Source organism: Saimiri boliviensis, chromosome 15 (genome assembly GCF_048565385.1).
Source record: "Saimiri boliviensis isolate mSaiBol1 chromosome 15, mSaiBol1.pri, whole genome shotgun sequence".
NCBI classification, from domain to species: Eukaryota; Metazoa; Chordata; class Mammalia; order Primates; family Cebidae; genus Saimiri; species Saimiri boliviensis.
Window position 1 is genome coordinate 58,051,834 of NC_133463.1, and position 16,480 is coordinate 58,068,313.

General features: G+C 35.2%; 1 protein-coding gene across 1 annotated transcript in view; it reads right to left on the reverse strand.

The window, feature by feature from the left end:
- Positions 1-2,442: 2,442 nt before the first annotated feature.
- EIF3E (eukaryotic translation initiation factor 3 subunit E) overlaps positions 2,443-16,480 on the reverse strand; it is a 49,804-nt gene continuing 35,766 nt past the window's right edge. The window contains exons 10-13 of the mRNA XM_010349271.2: positions 15,461-15,570; positions 4,109-4,211; positions 3,698-3,832; positions 2,443-2,626 (exon numbers count right to left, since the gene is read on the reverse strand). Of these exons, the coding sequence (XP_010347573.2) occupies positions 2,588-2,626; positions 3,698-3,832; positions 4,109-4,211; positions 15,461-15,570 (387 nt within the window). The 3' untranslated portion in view covers positions 2,443-2,587. The remainder of the gene's footprint in view (positions 2,627-3,697; positions 3,833-4,108; positions 4,212-15,460; positions 15,571-16,480) is intronic.

Below are 16,480 nucleotides of genomic sequence, written 5' to 3' on the forward strand. Positions count from 1 at the left end.
TATCCCTTAACTCTTTGCAATTTCAAATTATAAAGCAACAAGGAATGATGTAAGGAAGATGAGTGTGATATAACTGAAGAGTGTTTTCCTTACTTTAACTTGCGCTACATATTGCCTTAAGCCAGTAGTCCCCAACCATTTTGGCACCAGGGACTAGTTTCATGGAAGACGATGTATCCCCAGATGGGGAGTAGGCCACATTAGAGTCTCATGAATGTGCAACCTAGATCCCTCTCATGTTCAGTTCACAATAAGGTTCACGCTCCTATGAGAATCAAATGCTGTCACAGACTAGTACCAGTCCACAGCCCAGAGGCTGGGGACTCCTGCCATAGGTAACCATCTGAGCATGCTTCCTCATCAATAATATATAAATAATATCACCTAAATTTTAGTATTTCCAGGCTTAAGCAAGGCATTTAAATGTTAAGGCTCCTTTCCTTCTCCTTATTTAGAGAAACAGAGGACATGAAAAAGCCTGACATGTGATAAATACTACTGGCTTCCTATGACACACAACAAATACTTACTATTGGCTTTCTATTCTTCTTACCTGGGGCTTTTACTAGTCCACTAGGGCATATTTAATAACTGTTTTTAACTGCTGAGCTATGTAATCATCCAGAAACCTTTGTTAGCTATTAATGTGGCTTGGTTGAGCTATAGTCTTAAGCGGTGATTAATGATGTCACCAGGTAATAACTTTTGGCCCTTTGGTTACCGGTGAAGAAGGAAACACAGAGGAGGTCTTGTTTCCTTCCTTCTCAACTGAGAACATCTTTCTCAATTACACATAGCCTGAGTAATTATGCAATTTTATATAGTTCTGTATAACTACGGCTCTATTTAATAAAGATTGGAACTTATAATTCACGGAATTAGCTGCTACAAATATGGAGAGTCTGTTCTGTCTTGTTACTGACGCCACACGTTGGCACCATTTTGTACTGAGTCCTCTTTATATTTCTGTATTTTTTCCTGTCCTATACTTAACATTTTCATAACACTGGTTACAAATGAATAAAAAATTAGCACTTGGCTTATCCTAACCAATAATCTTCCTAGTTTCAGAATCCTTAGACTAAAGCTTAGAAGCACCAATACCCCAAGCCAAGGGTTGGAAACCACAGCAGGTCAAACGCCCTTGGCCTGCTTTTGTTAACAGTTTTGCAGGAACACAGCCATAAGCATTCATTTACATACAAAGGCTGCTTTTGTGCTACATGACAGAGTTGAATAGCTAAAACAGAGAACATATGGCCTGCAAAGCCTAAGACTTAATATCTGGACAGAAAAAGTTTATAGACCCCCATGCTAAGTTTAGTATTGGGAGGTCTCCATGCTCTTTCAATGGCAGATGCAACTTAACTACTGTAGTCTCCAAACTTAACTGAATATGGAAGGTGGCCTGATCAGATATCAAATAAAAGAACAATATATATGTATCTTTTTATCTTTTAACCTCCTCCTTGAGAACAGTGACAAGTTTCTGTCATCTGACTAGCTGTCAGTTCAACAACCAAAGTGAAATATCAAGCCACTTCTATGTAAAAGAGACCCCATGAGGGCTTTGTATCTCTTAAATGCCTCAAGTATCCAGTTAACAGGATGTGTTTGCATTTAACAATTAGGGAGACACTTATAAAATTCAACCTTCATGCCTAGTCTCCACAACTATACAGTGAGTGACTGAGGAGCCACTTTAAGAAATTAAGCAACAAATGGTCTCCAACTGGAAACAACTAAAATATCCTTCAATAGGTAAATGGTTAAACCATGTGGTAAATCAATACCATGGAATACAATTTGGCAATAAAAAGAAATGAACTACTGATTTTGTGTGTAGATGCAAATATATATGTGGGTATACATATATGTGTATATACATATATATGTGTGTGTGTGTATACATATATATATGACAACTTGGATGGCTCTCAAGAGGACTGTGATGAATGAAAAATCTAATCTCAATGGTTGTGTATTATGTAATTCCAATTATATAACATTCTCATAATGACAAAATTATCGTGATGAGGAATAGATGAGTGATCCCTAGGGTTAGAGCTGGTTGGGAGTAGGTATGGCTACAAAAGCGTAGCATAAGGGAGACCATGATGATGATAGTTCTCTCTCTTGGCTACAGTGATGTACATAAATCTACACATGTAATAAACTGGTATGGAGCTATTCACATACCATTTTATTACATGTGTAGATTCACATACATCAATGTTGACATTGATACAATGTTCTGATACTGTACCACAGTCACATAAAATGAAAAAGTTGAGGGAAACTGGGTTCAGCCTACATGGACTTCTCTGCACTATTTTTGAAACTTCTTCTGAATATATAATTATTCCAAAATAAAGTAAAAAACAAACAAAAACAAAGAAAAAACCCCACAAACTTGCACATGCAAGAAAACTGACAGCAAGATAAAATGAATCATATGTCAATTTTATTCCAATTCTTCAAAATTTATACTCAATATGTTGTTTCCAAAATGTAGGTCACCCTTTACATAATAATTTTATTATATCATCTTTCCTTTACAGTTTTTTCATTGTTTCTTAATGGTTCTTCAGTAGAATCCAGAATCTTGAGTTGCCCAGTTAGGAGCCTAAAATATGCAAAAAGAAATCAACAGGGTAAAAAGAAAATACTTGTGGAAAAAACTAACATAGAAGAAAGTGACAAAGCGTTTACTTTAGCACCACTCTTGCCAAACCATTGCAAGATCTCAACTCCTGTGATCACTAGATAGATGTCGGATGTTCCACTGAGGACAAAACAAACTTATCAAAATTATTATCTGATATAGTTTTTGGCCAATTAAAATGTATAGCAATAACAGTATCATTAATACTAAAACAATAAAAAATACAAATAAATCCTGAAGCATACAGAAAAAAAACCTCATATGAAAGTTATTTACCAGGCTCAGTTATTCCAAACATGGTTAAAGTATGCAATTCGCATTCTAATGCATCCTCTCTTTCAAACTAAAGGACTATTCTGCGGACACAAATTTGTTCTAAAATTTCAGTCAAACAGGGTTTCTGCATATCCCACAACTGTTTCCTAATGACTTCCCACTCTCCAGTTACACATGTTCATAATGTCTAAACAACATTAAAGATAGTTTAGGATTCCAAAATTATAAGGTCATTCAAGTTTCTTTAATATCTAGTATGCAGGGTCTCTACCAAAATGGGTGATTAATTTTTGATATGAGTATCAGATGAAAGATAATGAAATTTGTATAAGATCAGGACTAATACATATAATAAGATCAACATTTTTACATAACTGTTTCTTTAGATTTAGAAAGAATACACATTTTGAACACTTGAAAGAGGGCTACATATGTAAGTTATCATCTGCCAGTATCAAAATGATGTGTTGAAAACCCTGAGGAAATGAGTTAATGAAGTCACACAGGAAGAGTAAAAGCAAAAGAAAAATAGTTATAATAAACTAGAACACAATTTCTTTTTCAGTTTCCATGTTTAATCCATATAATACAGCTAAGAAAAAATTCATCTCTGTTAAGTAATTTCTTAAACAAAATGTTCATACCTTTAAAGGGAAAAACAAAATCAGCTACAACTCATTGACAGATTTCCAAACTTCATGTAACAATTACATGGTTGCTAAATCCCAGACAGAATAGAAAATGTGTAGTTCTTACCTCTGACCTGCTATTCTGATTAAGTTTCTTCTCAATATTCATGGCCAACATCTGGCTTCTAAAAGAAAGGCTTTTGGTCTTTTCAATCACTTGCTGATAAGGTGAGACTGCATTGTTACCCATAACTACATGACCCTAAAAGGAAACAGGGAAACAGATCCTACAATGTTAATAACTTTTTCAGTAAGTAATGAGCATGACATAACTTTTGCATATATTTTAATGCACTGTATAGAGATGACAATATTTACCAAGCAAGAAAAAAATATAAGGCTGCTGTTGCCTTCAAAGAACTGTTTTACATTTAAACAAAATAAATTATTAAAGGAGGTAATAAAAGGTCCTAGTTAGGAATTCCTAAAAGTAAAATCAGGAACTGACAGTATACAGCATCGCTAACATAATACTCACCAATTTAGAATCAATCTTGGCATCCAGTCTTGCATTTCTAATCAAATTTACAATCCACCTTTCAGCTTCTTCTGGAGTCATGTTCAGTTTATCCGCCAACATGCTAATGAAAAAGTAAAAACAGCAATGTTAATTAACTGGGCCCAAAAACTTAGTTTTGTGTACACAGTCTTGACTCACTCTTTGCACAGAGACTTTTTGGTACTTCTGGATCACCCTTCTCTTACATATCATGACCCCTACTGTCTGATTCGTTCATATGCTTCTGCCTATTGACCTGTACTATGCATGACCTATTCCCTTCACTAACTGGACTGTAAAATCCTTGAGGGGAGGATACTATATTCTGTATTTACAGAAATCCTCCAGCTTCTAGAACAGTACTTTACATTTATACCAGATACTCAACAAGTAATGCTCTAAGGGATTAAAAAGGTTTTATGATGTTTCCTCTATATAAGGGTATATTAAAAGTCAGCCCTCCATATCCACAGGTTCCGCATCCTCAGATTCAACAAACGATGGATAAAAAATATTTGTGGGGAAAAAAAAAAAAAGAAAAGAAACCCAAACCATAAAAAATAACCATTCAAAAATAATACAAATGAAAAACCAATACAATACCTGTTTACACAGTATTTACATTTTTTTTTTTCTGAGACGGAGTTTCGCTCTTGTTATCCAGGCTGGAGTGCAATGGCGTGATCTCGGCTCACTGCAACCTCCGCCTCCTGGGTTCAGGCAATTCTCCTGCCTCAGCCTCCTGAGTAGCTGGGATTACAGGCACACGCCACCATGCCCAGCTAATTTTTTGTATTTTTAGTAGAGATGGGGTTTCACCATGTTGGCCTGGATGGTCTCGATCTCTTGACCCCGTGATCCACCCGCCTCGGCCTCCCAAAGTGCTGGGATTACAGGCTTGAGCCACCCCGCCTAGCCCATAGTATTTACATTTTTAACAGAACCTAGAGATGATTAAAAGTATGAGATAATATGTATACGTTACATGCGAATACTTTGCCATTTTATTTAAGTCACTTGAGAATCTATGAATTTTGGCATCCAGGAGGGTCCTAGAACAAGTCACCCAAGGACTAAGGGACAACTATGTAATGGTTATACAAAGTAAACCTTTGTATAAAAAAGACATGAAAAAGATACTTGCACACATATTTATAGCAGCACAATTCAAAATTCACTTAGAAACCAACCTAAGTGCCCATTGACAAACAAGTGGATAAAGTAAATGTGGTATATATAAACCATGGAATACTACTCGGCCATCAAAAGGAAGAAAACAATGTCTTTTGAAGCAACTTAGATGAGTTGGAGGCCATTATTCTAAGTGAAGTATTGCAGGAGTGGAAAATCAAAAATCTTATGTTTTCATTTATAAGTGGGAGCTAAAAGTTATGAGCTAAAATCTCAAAATTCACCATTATATTATTCATCCATGTAACAAAAACCATATGTATCCCAAAAGCTACTGAAAAAGTAAACCTACTATAAGGAGCATCAGTTATAAGTATAATCTCAGGAAAAACATAAGTAAAACTCAGGGGCAATGTGTATGTTTATGCTATAAACTGTGGGGGCACTCCCTGGAGCTATATACTATATAGCCTATATGGCCACTGAATTTCAGATAAAAGAGATAGAGGGAAAGGACCAGACCATGAAGGTCTTGATGTAAAATACTCTTTGATATCAACCAATCTGCATTTTGTATTTTTTCAATTTTATGATCAGGTTGAAGAAGGCCATTGCAATGCTTAATTTACCAGAATTAAAAACACACCAGTCTTAGTAGGTTGTCAGTTCAGCTGATGGAAGAGTACCTACATATGCATGTATAATATTCAAGAGTATGTAGTATAAATACATGTATACATGTGTGTTTATACACACTGTCTTTTATCTTCATTGAAACTATCAAGTCTCAGCTAACACAAGACCCTCCATAAACTTCCTAAAACACCTCTCCCATCTGTGATACATCATTTGAGTGCTTTCATAGCACCTATTTTTGCTGTAGTTGTTTTATTGAATATCTGCTTCCAAGGCAGACTGCATACATGCACACAAAGTGCACACACCATATCCTCCTCATTCACTGCCATTATGTCCAGCAATTAGTAGCATGATGCCTCGTACACAGGAGACAATAAATATTTACTGTCTGACTGTTTCCTATTCTAGTCACTTGTAATGGTTTTAATGAGTATCTGTTTCCAAGGTAAACTGTATACATGTAAACAAACTGCATGTACCGTATCGTCCTCATTCATTCATTGCCATTATGTACAGCAATTAGCAGCATGATGCCTTGTACACAGAAGACAATAAATTTTTACTGTCTGATTGATTATTCTAGCCATTACCCTAGCTCAGGTTCCATTACTATTTCTTAGTCTTCTAACTACTTTACCTCTTGAGTCTCTTCAATCTATCTTACATAGCTACCAGATTAGTTCTACAACCCAACTATAGTAGTTCCCACTTATCTGTAGTTCCACCTTCCTTGGTTTCTGTTATCAGCAGTCAATCCCAGTCTGAAAATATTAAATAGAAAACTCCAGAGATAAACAATTGGTAAGCTTTAAATTGTATACTGTTCTGGGTAGTAGGATGATACCTTGTGCTGTCCTACTGTCTCACCCAGGACTTGAATCATTGTTTTGTCCAGCATATCCATGCTGTATACACTACCCACCCATCAGTGGTAGTAGCTATCCCAGTTAACAGATCAAGTGTCCTGGTATCACAGTGCTTGTGTTCAAGGAACCATTATTTTACTTAATAACAGCCCTAAATTACAAGAGTAGTGATTCTGGCATTTTGTTATAATTGTTCTATTTATTGTTGTTAATCTCTTACTGTGCTCAAATTATAAATTAAACTTTATTATAGGTATGTATGCAAAGGGAAAAACCCAGTATGTATTGGGTTTGGTACTACCTGTGGTTTTAAGCATCCTCTGGGGGTCTTGAAACATACCCCTTGGATAAGGGGTACTATTACACCCAGTTTATTCCCAAATTCCTTTCAATACTTTTAATTTTCCAAGTTCTCATTATTCTCTTTCATAAATATGCCAGCCAAACCAATCCTTTTCCTTTGCTAACATTCACTCAACAAAATATAAACTGTGTTACATGCTGTTGACAAAATATCCTCTGTTGCCAGCCTTTATGGAGTTTAAGTCAAGGGGGTCTTGACTTAAACGTCACTTGATCTTGGGAGGCAGAGGTTACAGTCAGCTGAGATGGTATCACTGCACTCCAGCATGGGCAACAAAGTGAGACTCCATCTCAAAAAAAAAACAAAAAAAAGAAAAAGAAGAAGTGGAAGGAACTATCTATGTGAGATGCAAAAAGGTCTACCAGTTCTAAGCTGGAGATTTGGGAACAGCTTATCTAAGGAAATGGTATTTACTCTTAGATTTTTAAGACAGTAGAATGAAAATTCCATTCTAGGCTGGATGTGTGGCTCACACCTATAATCCCAATACTTTAGAAGGCTGAGGCCAGAAGTTTGAGACCAGTCTGAGCAACACAGTGAGATTCTGTGCACACGTGTGCATGGACACACACACACACACAGGCTGAGCAACACAGTGAGATTCTGTGCACATGTGCACATAGACACACACACACACACACACACACACACACACACACACACACACACGGGCTTGGTAACTTGCACCTACATATAGTCCCAGATACTCGAGAGGTTAAGGTGTATCATTTGAGCCCAGCAGTTCGAGACTGCAGTAAGTTATGACTATACCACTGCACTCCAGCCTGGGTGACAGAACAAGATCAACAAGTTCCTGTGTCTCCATAAAAAATAAAAAGCAGGCCAGGCTCAGTGGCTCATGCCTGTAATCCCAGCACTTTGGGAGGCCGAGGCAGGTGGATCACCTGAGATCGGCACTTTGAGACCAGCCTGACCAACATGCAGAAACCCTGTCTCTACCAAAAAAATACAAAATTAGCTGGACGTGGTGGTGCATATCTGTAATTCCAGCTACTCGGCGGGTGAGGCAGGAGAATCGTTTGAACTGGGCAGAGGTTGCAGTGAGCCAAGATCATGCCATTGCACTCTAGTCTGGGTGACAAGAGTAAAACTCTGTCTCCAAGAAAAAAAAAAAAAAAGACAAGACAATTCCACCTTATGTAATAACTCCAACTAGAATTCTCTATCTTCCCTCTTTCTGTATATCCATACTTTGTAGGATCTTTGCACTGTTCTTGTTGATCACTTATTTGTTGACCTTTACTTAGTGAATCAAGTCAAAGAAAAACCTGAAATAAGGGTCAAGGAATAGTAGTATATTATTTATGGCATCTCAGTTCATCTAAGCTATTGATTATCACTCTGAATTAAAGAATGTGGAACTAGTCTAGTTTGTTTTAAGTAACATGAAAATAAACAAAGTAAAAGAAACTAAGTATTTAACAGGCCTGTAATCCCAGCACTTTGGGAGACCAAGGCAGGAGTATTGCTTGAGCCAGGGAATTTGAGACCAGCCTGGGCAACACAGCAAGACCCTGTCTCTACAAAAAGCAAAGAAAAACAAAAAGCAAAAAATTATGAAGAGAAATAATCAAAATCTACACTTCTTTTCCAATCTAGCAATTTTATACAGAATAGTACAGATTTTTTAAATAAAAGTGTAATGTCCTATCAAAACTTAAAAGATAAAAAGTTGCCCCCCTGGTGGTCTAGTGGCTGGGGGAAAAAAATTTAAAAAACAATTAAAAAAAAAAAAAAAAAAGACAAAAATGCTTACCTCATGTTACTGAATATAATTCAATTTATCAACAAACTAAAAGACAAAATCCAACAACATGCAGAATTTCTGAGAAAAATACCTACCTAGTTCAATCCACATTTTGAATGCCAAGATTTCTAGATTATTTAGATTACATTAAAAATCTCAACCTTGTCTGTAGGCAGCTTAAGGTAGATATTTAAATATGTTCTGTAAATCCCTTATAAATATCTTTAACCTAAGTAGCTCTCCTACTCAAGTGACACACAAAAAACACAATATCGAATATGTTAAATAAGATATGCAGAGAATTCTTAAGGGCTACTTCAAAAGCCATAGTCAAAAAAAAACCAAAACAACTCATCCTCAGTTCAATTTAATTAAACATGTTCATACTTCTAGCACAAAATGAAATACTTTTTTGTTTTCAGGAAGTAAAAAATACCAGAGATCCCACTTACGGACACAGATATATGTCTTGATTTAGGGAACTGATTCAACTCTAGATTTTCTGTCAGTTTTTCACTGCCTAATCATTTAAATGGTCTTCCTTTTCTGAACCGTCCCATAGCCACCATCCTCCCTCCCCTCTCCCATCCCCCAAAAGTCTTCTTAACAAAGACTTGGAAAAATAAGGATCTGGGGAACCTATATTTCACCTGTCTTATTAATTACCTCTTTGAATAACCTGGCTTTCCAAATTTTATATGATGGCACAATTTATTTCAAAATACTGCTGACTTAACAATTAGGATATAGGAACCACTGGTCTAGTTTTTACTGAAAACTGTTGGCCAACTATTCAGCATATCCAAAGAAAAGTAATCCAAATCTTTTCTAATTAAAGATAACTAATTAAAGATTAAGTGTTAAGTACAAACTGTTTAACTGTATGATTGCGAGGAAAATAGGAGAAAACTGAGAAATGCTAAATCCTTATGGGACAACTGAAAATTCTCACTGAACTTCCCAACATCTCTTTATAATCTTATAATCAACTAAATCTTATTGATAATGCAAAAATGCAATGATAATGGCCTTTGAAACTGTTTATCTCCATCTGGAAACATACCTTTCTATTTCTGCCAACTATCAGTAAGTAATTCTAAATATAAATTATTATGAGGTAACAAATATTAAGACCTAAAATGTAACTTAACAAAATAAGCAAAGTAGAATAACTTCAAAACTTAAAGAAAGCCCCACTGGGAAATTATATTAATGTATGCTCCAACATGTTTATCATATACATTCAAAATATTACTTCCATACTTTGTTTTTATCTACAATTGAAAACTGGTCCAAGAATTATTTTAGAACAACAGCTTTTAAATTTCAGACACATACCATAGCTGATAAAACTATTCAGCTAAACTAAATTAAACCCCACCACAGTAATCTTTTTTGACAGATGTTGCATACTTTATGGTAAACAGATTTGTAACTTATCCTACATATCTATAGGCTTATATAAAAAAATTCTTAATATGCATTTTTATAAAGCTATGATTATCACATGTGCTTACAGGCATTCAGTCAGGAAATCTATTAACAGAGAATGTTCTAAACCACAAATGGAGTTGTTTAATAATCAATTATGAGTTTTATAATACTATTTTCAGCATTTGAAATGTGTCCTTTGGTGGGAAAAAAAAAAAAAAAAAGCTGAGACATATCCTTCCCCTCCCCCATCCCCCAAAAGACAGAAGCATCAAATAACTTTAACTAGAGGTAAAAATAAGCCAGCATAAACAAGTGAATGGAATAATTTGTCACAGTTAGTATTCAGTGTAAAAAGTCTAGTTTGGAGTTTAAAGATAATTCCATTTAAAGAGTTATCAGGATTCACTGAACCTATCTGATTTTCTTCTCATTGCTCTTCAAAGCAGAGTGACTAGAGAATGATACGGACATATTTTCAATAATGTTTAATTTCAAATATAAAATTTTGACATTTCCCAAAATTACAAATATTTTCAATAATTTGTAGTTTTCTATTTGTCTACTTATTTAATATCCGCTGCTTCTTCTGGATTTTAAGCTCTTTGAAAGTGTACTCATAACTTTCTTTCTACTCTGTGTTTGGCCAAAAGAGGCACTCATTAACATCTGTAATGTTTTCTTTGGAGAGCTACACTACTAGTTAGGTTGCTATTAATTAATTACACCTTAATCATGATACGTACCATATTTAACTTTTAGGAAGCTAACACTAAGTTTTAGAAAATGTTTTACATATTCTTAAAGTAATAAAAATATAGAATTGGAGAACAAATGAGTGTTTGCCAGAAATTAAGGAGAAGATGGCAGGGAATGGAATACCACTATAAAGGAGCAGCTTGAAGGATCCTTGTGATAGACATGTTCTATATCTTGAATGTATCAACATCAACATCCTGGTTGCTGTATCTTACGGTGGTTTTGCAAGATGTTACTAATAGGAGAAACAGTAAAGAACACAGGGCGGGGTCTCTTTATTATTTCTTAAAGCTGATAGAAATCATCTCAAAATAAAGTTTAACTTTTTTTTTTTTTTTAAAAAAGAGCCAGATCTTGCATCAAAATCCCTTGGAGGATCTTTTTGAAAACACAAGTCACTGGGGTCTCCCTCCAGAGAATGTTTTTGTTTTTTAACCGTTAGGCTCAGTCATCCAGTATTTTTTATTACTTGAGTATGCAGAGTTTCCCATTTGATTCTAATGTGTTGTCAGTACCACAAAATCACTAATTTACAGCAATGATTCCCCAAGGCTGACTGCAAAAGAACCACCTGAAGTTTAATCTCAGATTCTCAAGTCTATATCCCAGATATTTTGAGTCAGAAGGTCTGGGACGAAACCAGGAAATCTATTATTTTTAAGCTTAAATTCTCATTGTTTTACTTCTCCAGATGGTTTCAATGTACAGCTAGGTTTAAAACCTCGGGATCAGAGAACAAGTACTTTTTTTCCTATGTATTGTTTAAAGGTAACTTTGAGATCTTGTTAGTCATTATTTTAGATTTCAAGTCCTTGGAGTCCAAATTAAAATGTTAGCTATATTTATCAAGTACCAACATAAATACTTATTATTTCCAGCCACTGTCTTTCTAACCCATTAAAGCATCTTTAAAAACATCAAGAAGCTTACCTTCTTAATTCATTTGACAACAAAGGTATTAAATCACTGATTTTTTTTCACTCATTTTAGCAGGCTGTAATTACATACCTTAAAAATTGGTGACCTAGCCAGTTGTGGTGGCTCACGCCTGTAATCCTAGCACTTTGGGAGGCCAAGGTGGGTGGATCACCTACGGTCAGGAGTTGAAGACCAGCCTGGCCATCATGGTGAAACCCCATCTTTAAAAAAAAAAAAAAAAAAAAATGGTGACCTCACGCAGTGGTTTTTCATTCTGGCTGTGCTTCAGAATAACCACCCTCAAGATACAGCACAGCAGCCCTGCTGCAAATCATAGCATAGCCTACTCAGTAAATCTGATTCAAAGGGTTAGGGTGGCTACAAGAGGTTTGTAAAACAAATTCTACAGCGATTCTGAAACAGAGTTATACTGACTTAGTGTTTTCATCCTTATCCTCTGACTCAACTGATACACTAAATGACAAATTAATCTAAACCTGACATTTCTAAAAATATAAATTGTTCACAATATAAAAGAATATATAGGCTAGGCACAGTGGCTCACTACTACAATCCCAGCACTTTGGGAGGCCAATGCGGGCAGATCACTGAGGTCAGGAGTTCGAGACCAGCCTGGCCAACATGGTAAAACCCCATCTCTAATAAAAAAATATAAAAATTAGCCAGGTGTGGTGGTGGTGGACACTTGTAATTTCAGCTACTCAGGAGCCTGAGGCAGGAGAATCGCTTGAATCTGGGAGGTGGATGCTGCAGTGAGCAGAGATTGCACCACCACACTCCAACCTAAATGACAGAGCAAGACTCCGTCTCAAAAAAAAAAAAAAAAAAAAAGGAATTTATAATGAGGTACAGTCCAATCAATGTCAGATACCTATTAGTCCAGGCTCTATCAAGACCTAAGCACCTTACTGTCCTCAAGCCTTAAGTTTTCTGGCTACATAACAATGCAGTTATTCTGAGTCAGTGTTTTGTAAAACTGTGTTCCAAAGAGGTGTCCTAGTAGTCAGGAGAAAAGCTGAACAGAGCTATAGGATAGGCAAGGCGAATGGGCTCTGCTTTGATCGGCTTATATGCATATATAAATACATATATTCATATACACAATACTGCATTTGAAAATAAGTCCAGCACACACACAGAGATTTGGAAGCCATGCTTCAAGATTTTGAAATGTGAGCCACCTTTAAAGTATACCCTACTGAACACATATAAATACATTTTCAGATATAAAATATTTCCATCACAACATAAAATTCTACTGAAAAGTAACTCTGTTGTTGGATTAGAAGATCCCTAAGATTTCTTTCAGACTGAAAATTCTACCACAGTATTTGAAAAAACGCTGGGCACAAGTGGCTCACGCCTGTAATCCCAGCACTCTGGGACGCCAAGGCAGGTGGGTCACTTGAGGCCAGGAGTTTGAGATCAGACTGGACAACATGGTGAATCCCCATCTCTACTAAAAATACAAAAATTAGCTGGGCATGGTGGCACATGCCTATAATCCCAGCTTCTTGGGAGGCTGAGGCATGACAATCTCTTGAACCCGGGAGGCAGAGTTTGCACCACTGTACTCCAGCCTAGGCAACAGTGTAGGACTCTGCTTCCAAAAAAAAAAAAAAAAAAAAAAAGACGAAAGAAAGAAAAAGAAAAACACACATTATTGATCTATGTATTCTTAATCATCTTAATAAAACTTTGAAAAAAATCGAAGAACTGAAGCGAAAGAAAATGCTACTACTAGAAAAAAAATATTTTTGGACTCTGGAAAGTCACTAGGACTTTAGTATGAAAATGTTTTGTAGATTTTTGTCTAGCAGAAAACTACAGTGATCAAGGAAATAATAAAAATCTACACCGAAAGAAAAAAAAATTGAAAAATTCTTAGGTAATGCCACATAAAAGTATATAGAAACATTCCCACTCTATAAACTTCTTTGAGCTGCACATCTCTCTTCACTAAGGAGGACACATACTTAATCTATTTCACTGATAAAAGATAATAAACTAAATCCCAAGAAAGAAAATAATGAATCCATGGTTGCAGAGTTAAAAGAAAAGAGCTAGAAAAAATCTTGCTGACCTTGGAAGCAAGTACCAAAGCAGAAAAGCATTATAGACAAAAATGCCAAGTTCACTAATACAAAGAGCAGAAGAAATTTACTTAAATATTTATATTGTATCCTCTCACACTATACTGTACAAAGAATATTAGCTGCTACAAAGTTAGTATGCTAGGTGCTAAAGATGAAAAAAAAAACAAACAGTCAGTTTTCAAAAGGCCCACAACAGCATTCATAGCTAAATCAGTTCTGGACCAAAAACTCCTGAATGACCTTATTATAATGAGAAATGGAGAAAATTCCATAAGGGAAACCAAAATACTAATATCCCTCTTTCATAAGCTCTAATTACAAACCTTAAAAACAAACAATCCAAGAATTCAGTTACCCACTGTCCACCGGAGCCCCACATATTATGTACCTATATACCTTTATTTCACAACCAACACTAGTATTAGGAATTTTCACGTAATTTGTAAGAGAATCAGGTTTAAAAAATCCTGTCTGCAAGCTATAGTAAAGTGCTAATAAAACTGAAGTCAAGGATTCAATTCCCATAGGAAAAATCACATAATTATACTATCCTTCTAACTCTGGAGAACCACTTCAATGGACAACCCGCTAAAATTAGGCCAGCCAAGTATGGATAAGCAAAACAAATGGCATTAAAGAAAAAGAATTTGTTCTACGCACTATTCCTCAGAGGCAAACATTAAAGCAGTAGGTTTTTAAACATTCCTGTTTGACTTCCTCTGTGCCCACAGGGTACTAGTTATTCTTAAAACTCTAATGTGTACAATTTATTTCTAATAGGTTATGTACATTTCACATTTTTTCCCAGTAATTTTCTCACAGAACAGAGGAAATTAAAACTAAAATTCATCATAATTTTTCCATCTTACAACATATTAAGATGTAATAGTAGTTTACTATATGAGAATTCAAATATGTAATTAAATAATACAAACTAAATGGAAAGGTCTACCAAATGTAGTGGTCTTTCAACAGAATTTCCGATTTAATGGTTATCTCCTTTGAACTGCTGTTGAAAACCATTTTAGAAATGTTTACTTCATTTTTCTCATGTAAAGGTACCACAGTATTTATACTTCAAGAAGGTAACTGACAACCATATATTGCCTTCAACTTAGGACTTTGAAAAATGCCATACACATACAAGCTAAAAATATCTGAGCCTGCAGCAAAAGTTAGGTTTTTAAATAAATTACCAAATTGTTTCATTGCTCTTCTGAAAGCAAAGGTAAATAAAAATCCAATTAACTGGAATTCTATTAAGTGTAAATACACAATAAATGGAAATTTCCAGGAATTTTAAAGTAGAAAATACAAATCAAATCACGGTGTTCTTACTTAATGCTGATACACTGGTGGATGCGACAGAAAGTCTCAAATATGAAGAGACGGGCATTTTCAATGAAATCTTCAAGACAAGCCACCAAGAAGAAGTCATTCACAAGCACCTATATGTACAAATACAACGAAAATTAATGATGCTGACAAGCAACTGCCTGAAACTTGAATCAAATATTTTGTCTACTTTATTTTTCCATTCTAATATCATGAGTTCTATATCACAGCACTTTCTAGAATACTGTTTTCGAATCTTTAATGACTTAGATAAGTAGTAAAAGAATGCTACAAAATAAAAACCTAAAAACTGCTATGTTTTCTTGTTCTACTGATAACTTTAAGTAATAAAGTAGCCTTCTGACAACAAAGTTTGGTACTATCCATTATTCTACGTAAATCAGAGCGGATAACATAATCTTTTCCAACTATTTAAAACAGTTATAAATGAACTAAAGCCCTGAGTATTTCTGTAACCTTAAGTACACTTAGAAATCAGAAAGGAAAAGAATGCGAAAGGTGGCTCCTATGCCATAGATGATATAATTAAAAGAGAACATTTTAACTTCAAGAACAGCAACTAAGTGCCCTCTAGGTCTTTTAACAGCAAAACCTAGAAATTTAGCATAATGAATATATACCAGTGTTTACCTTAATAATGAAACGACTACAAAAAACACAAATTACCATCTGGATTCTAATTTTCTATTCCATCTAATGTTTGAAAATCACCAGGGAATGATATTTGCATCATCAGTTTTTTTCTGGGAGAAATAAAATCTTTGTTAAAAAATTGCCCATTTTGTGCTACAATTTTGGTTCAAAGGATGAAACTGATGACCAGTAACTTGTGAATCTAGTAAGTGTGACTACATTTAGCAGGTAAAATTCTTAGTTTGGTTTCTTCAAACTTGTAAACTAATTATTGAAAACAACTATAATCTAACTCTTCCACAGTTGTTAAACAACAGGAGGCACTGCAGTTATAAAACTCGTAACTACAATGAATTGACTGGTTTATCA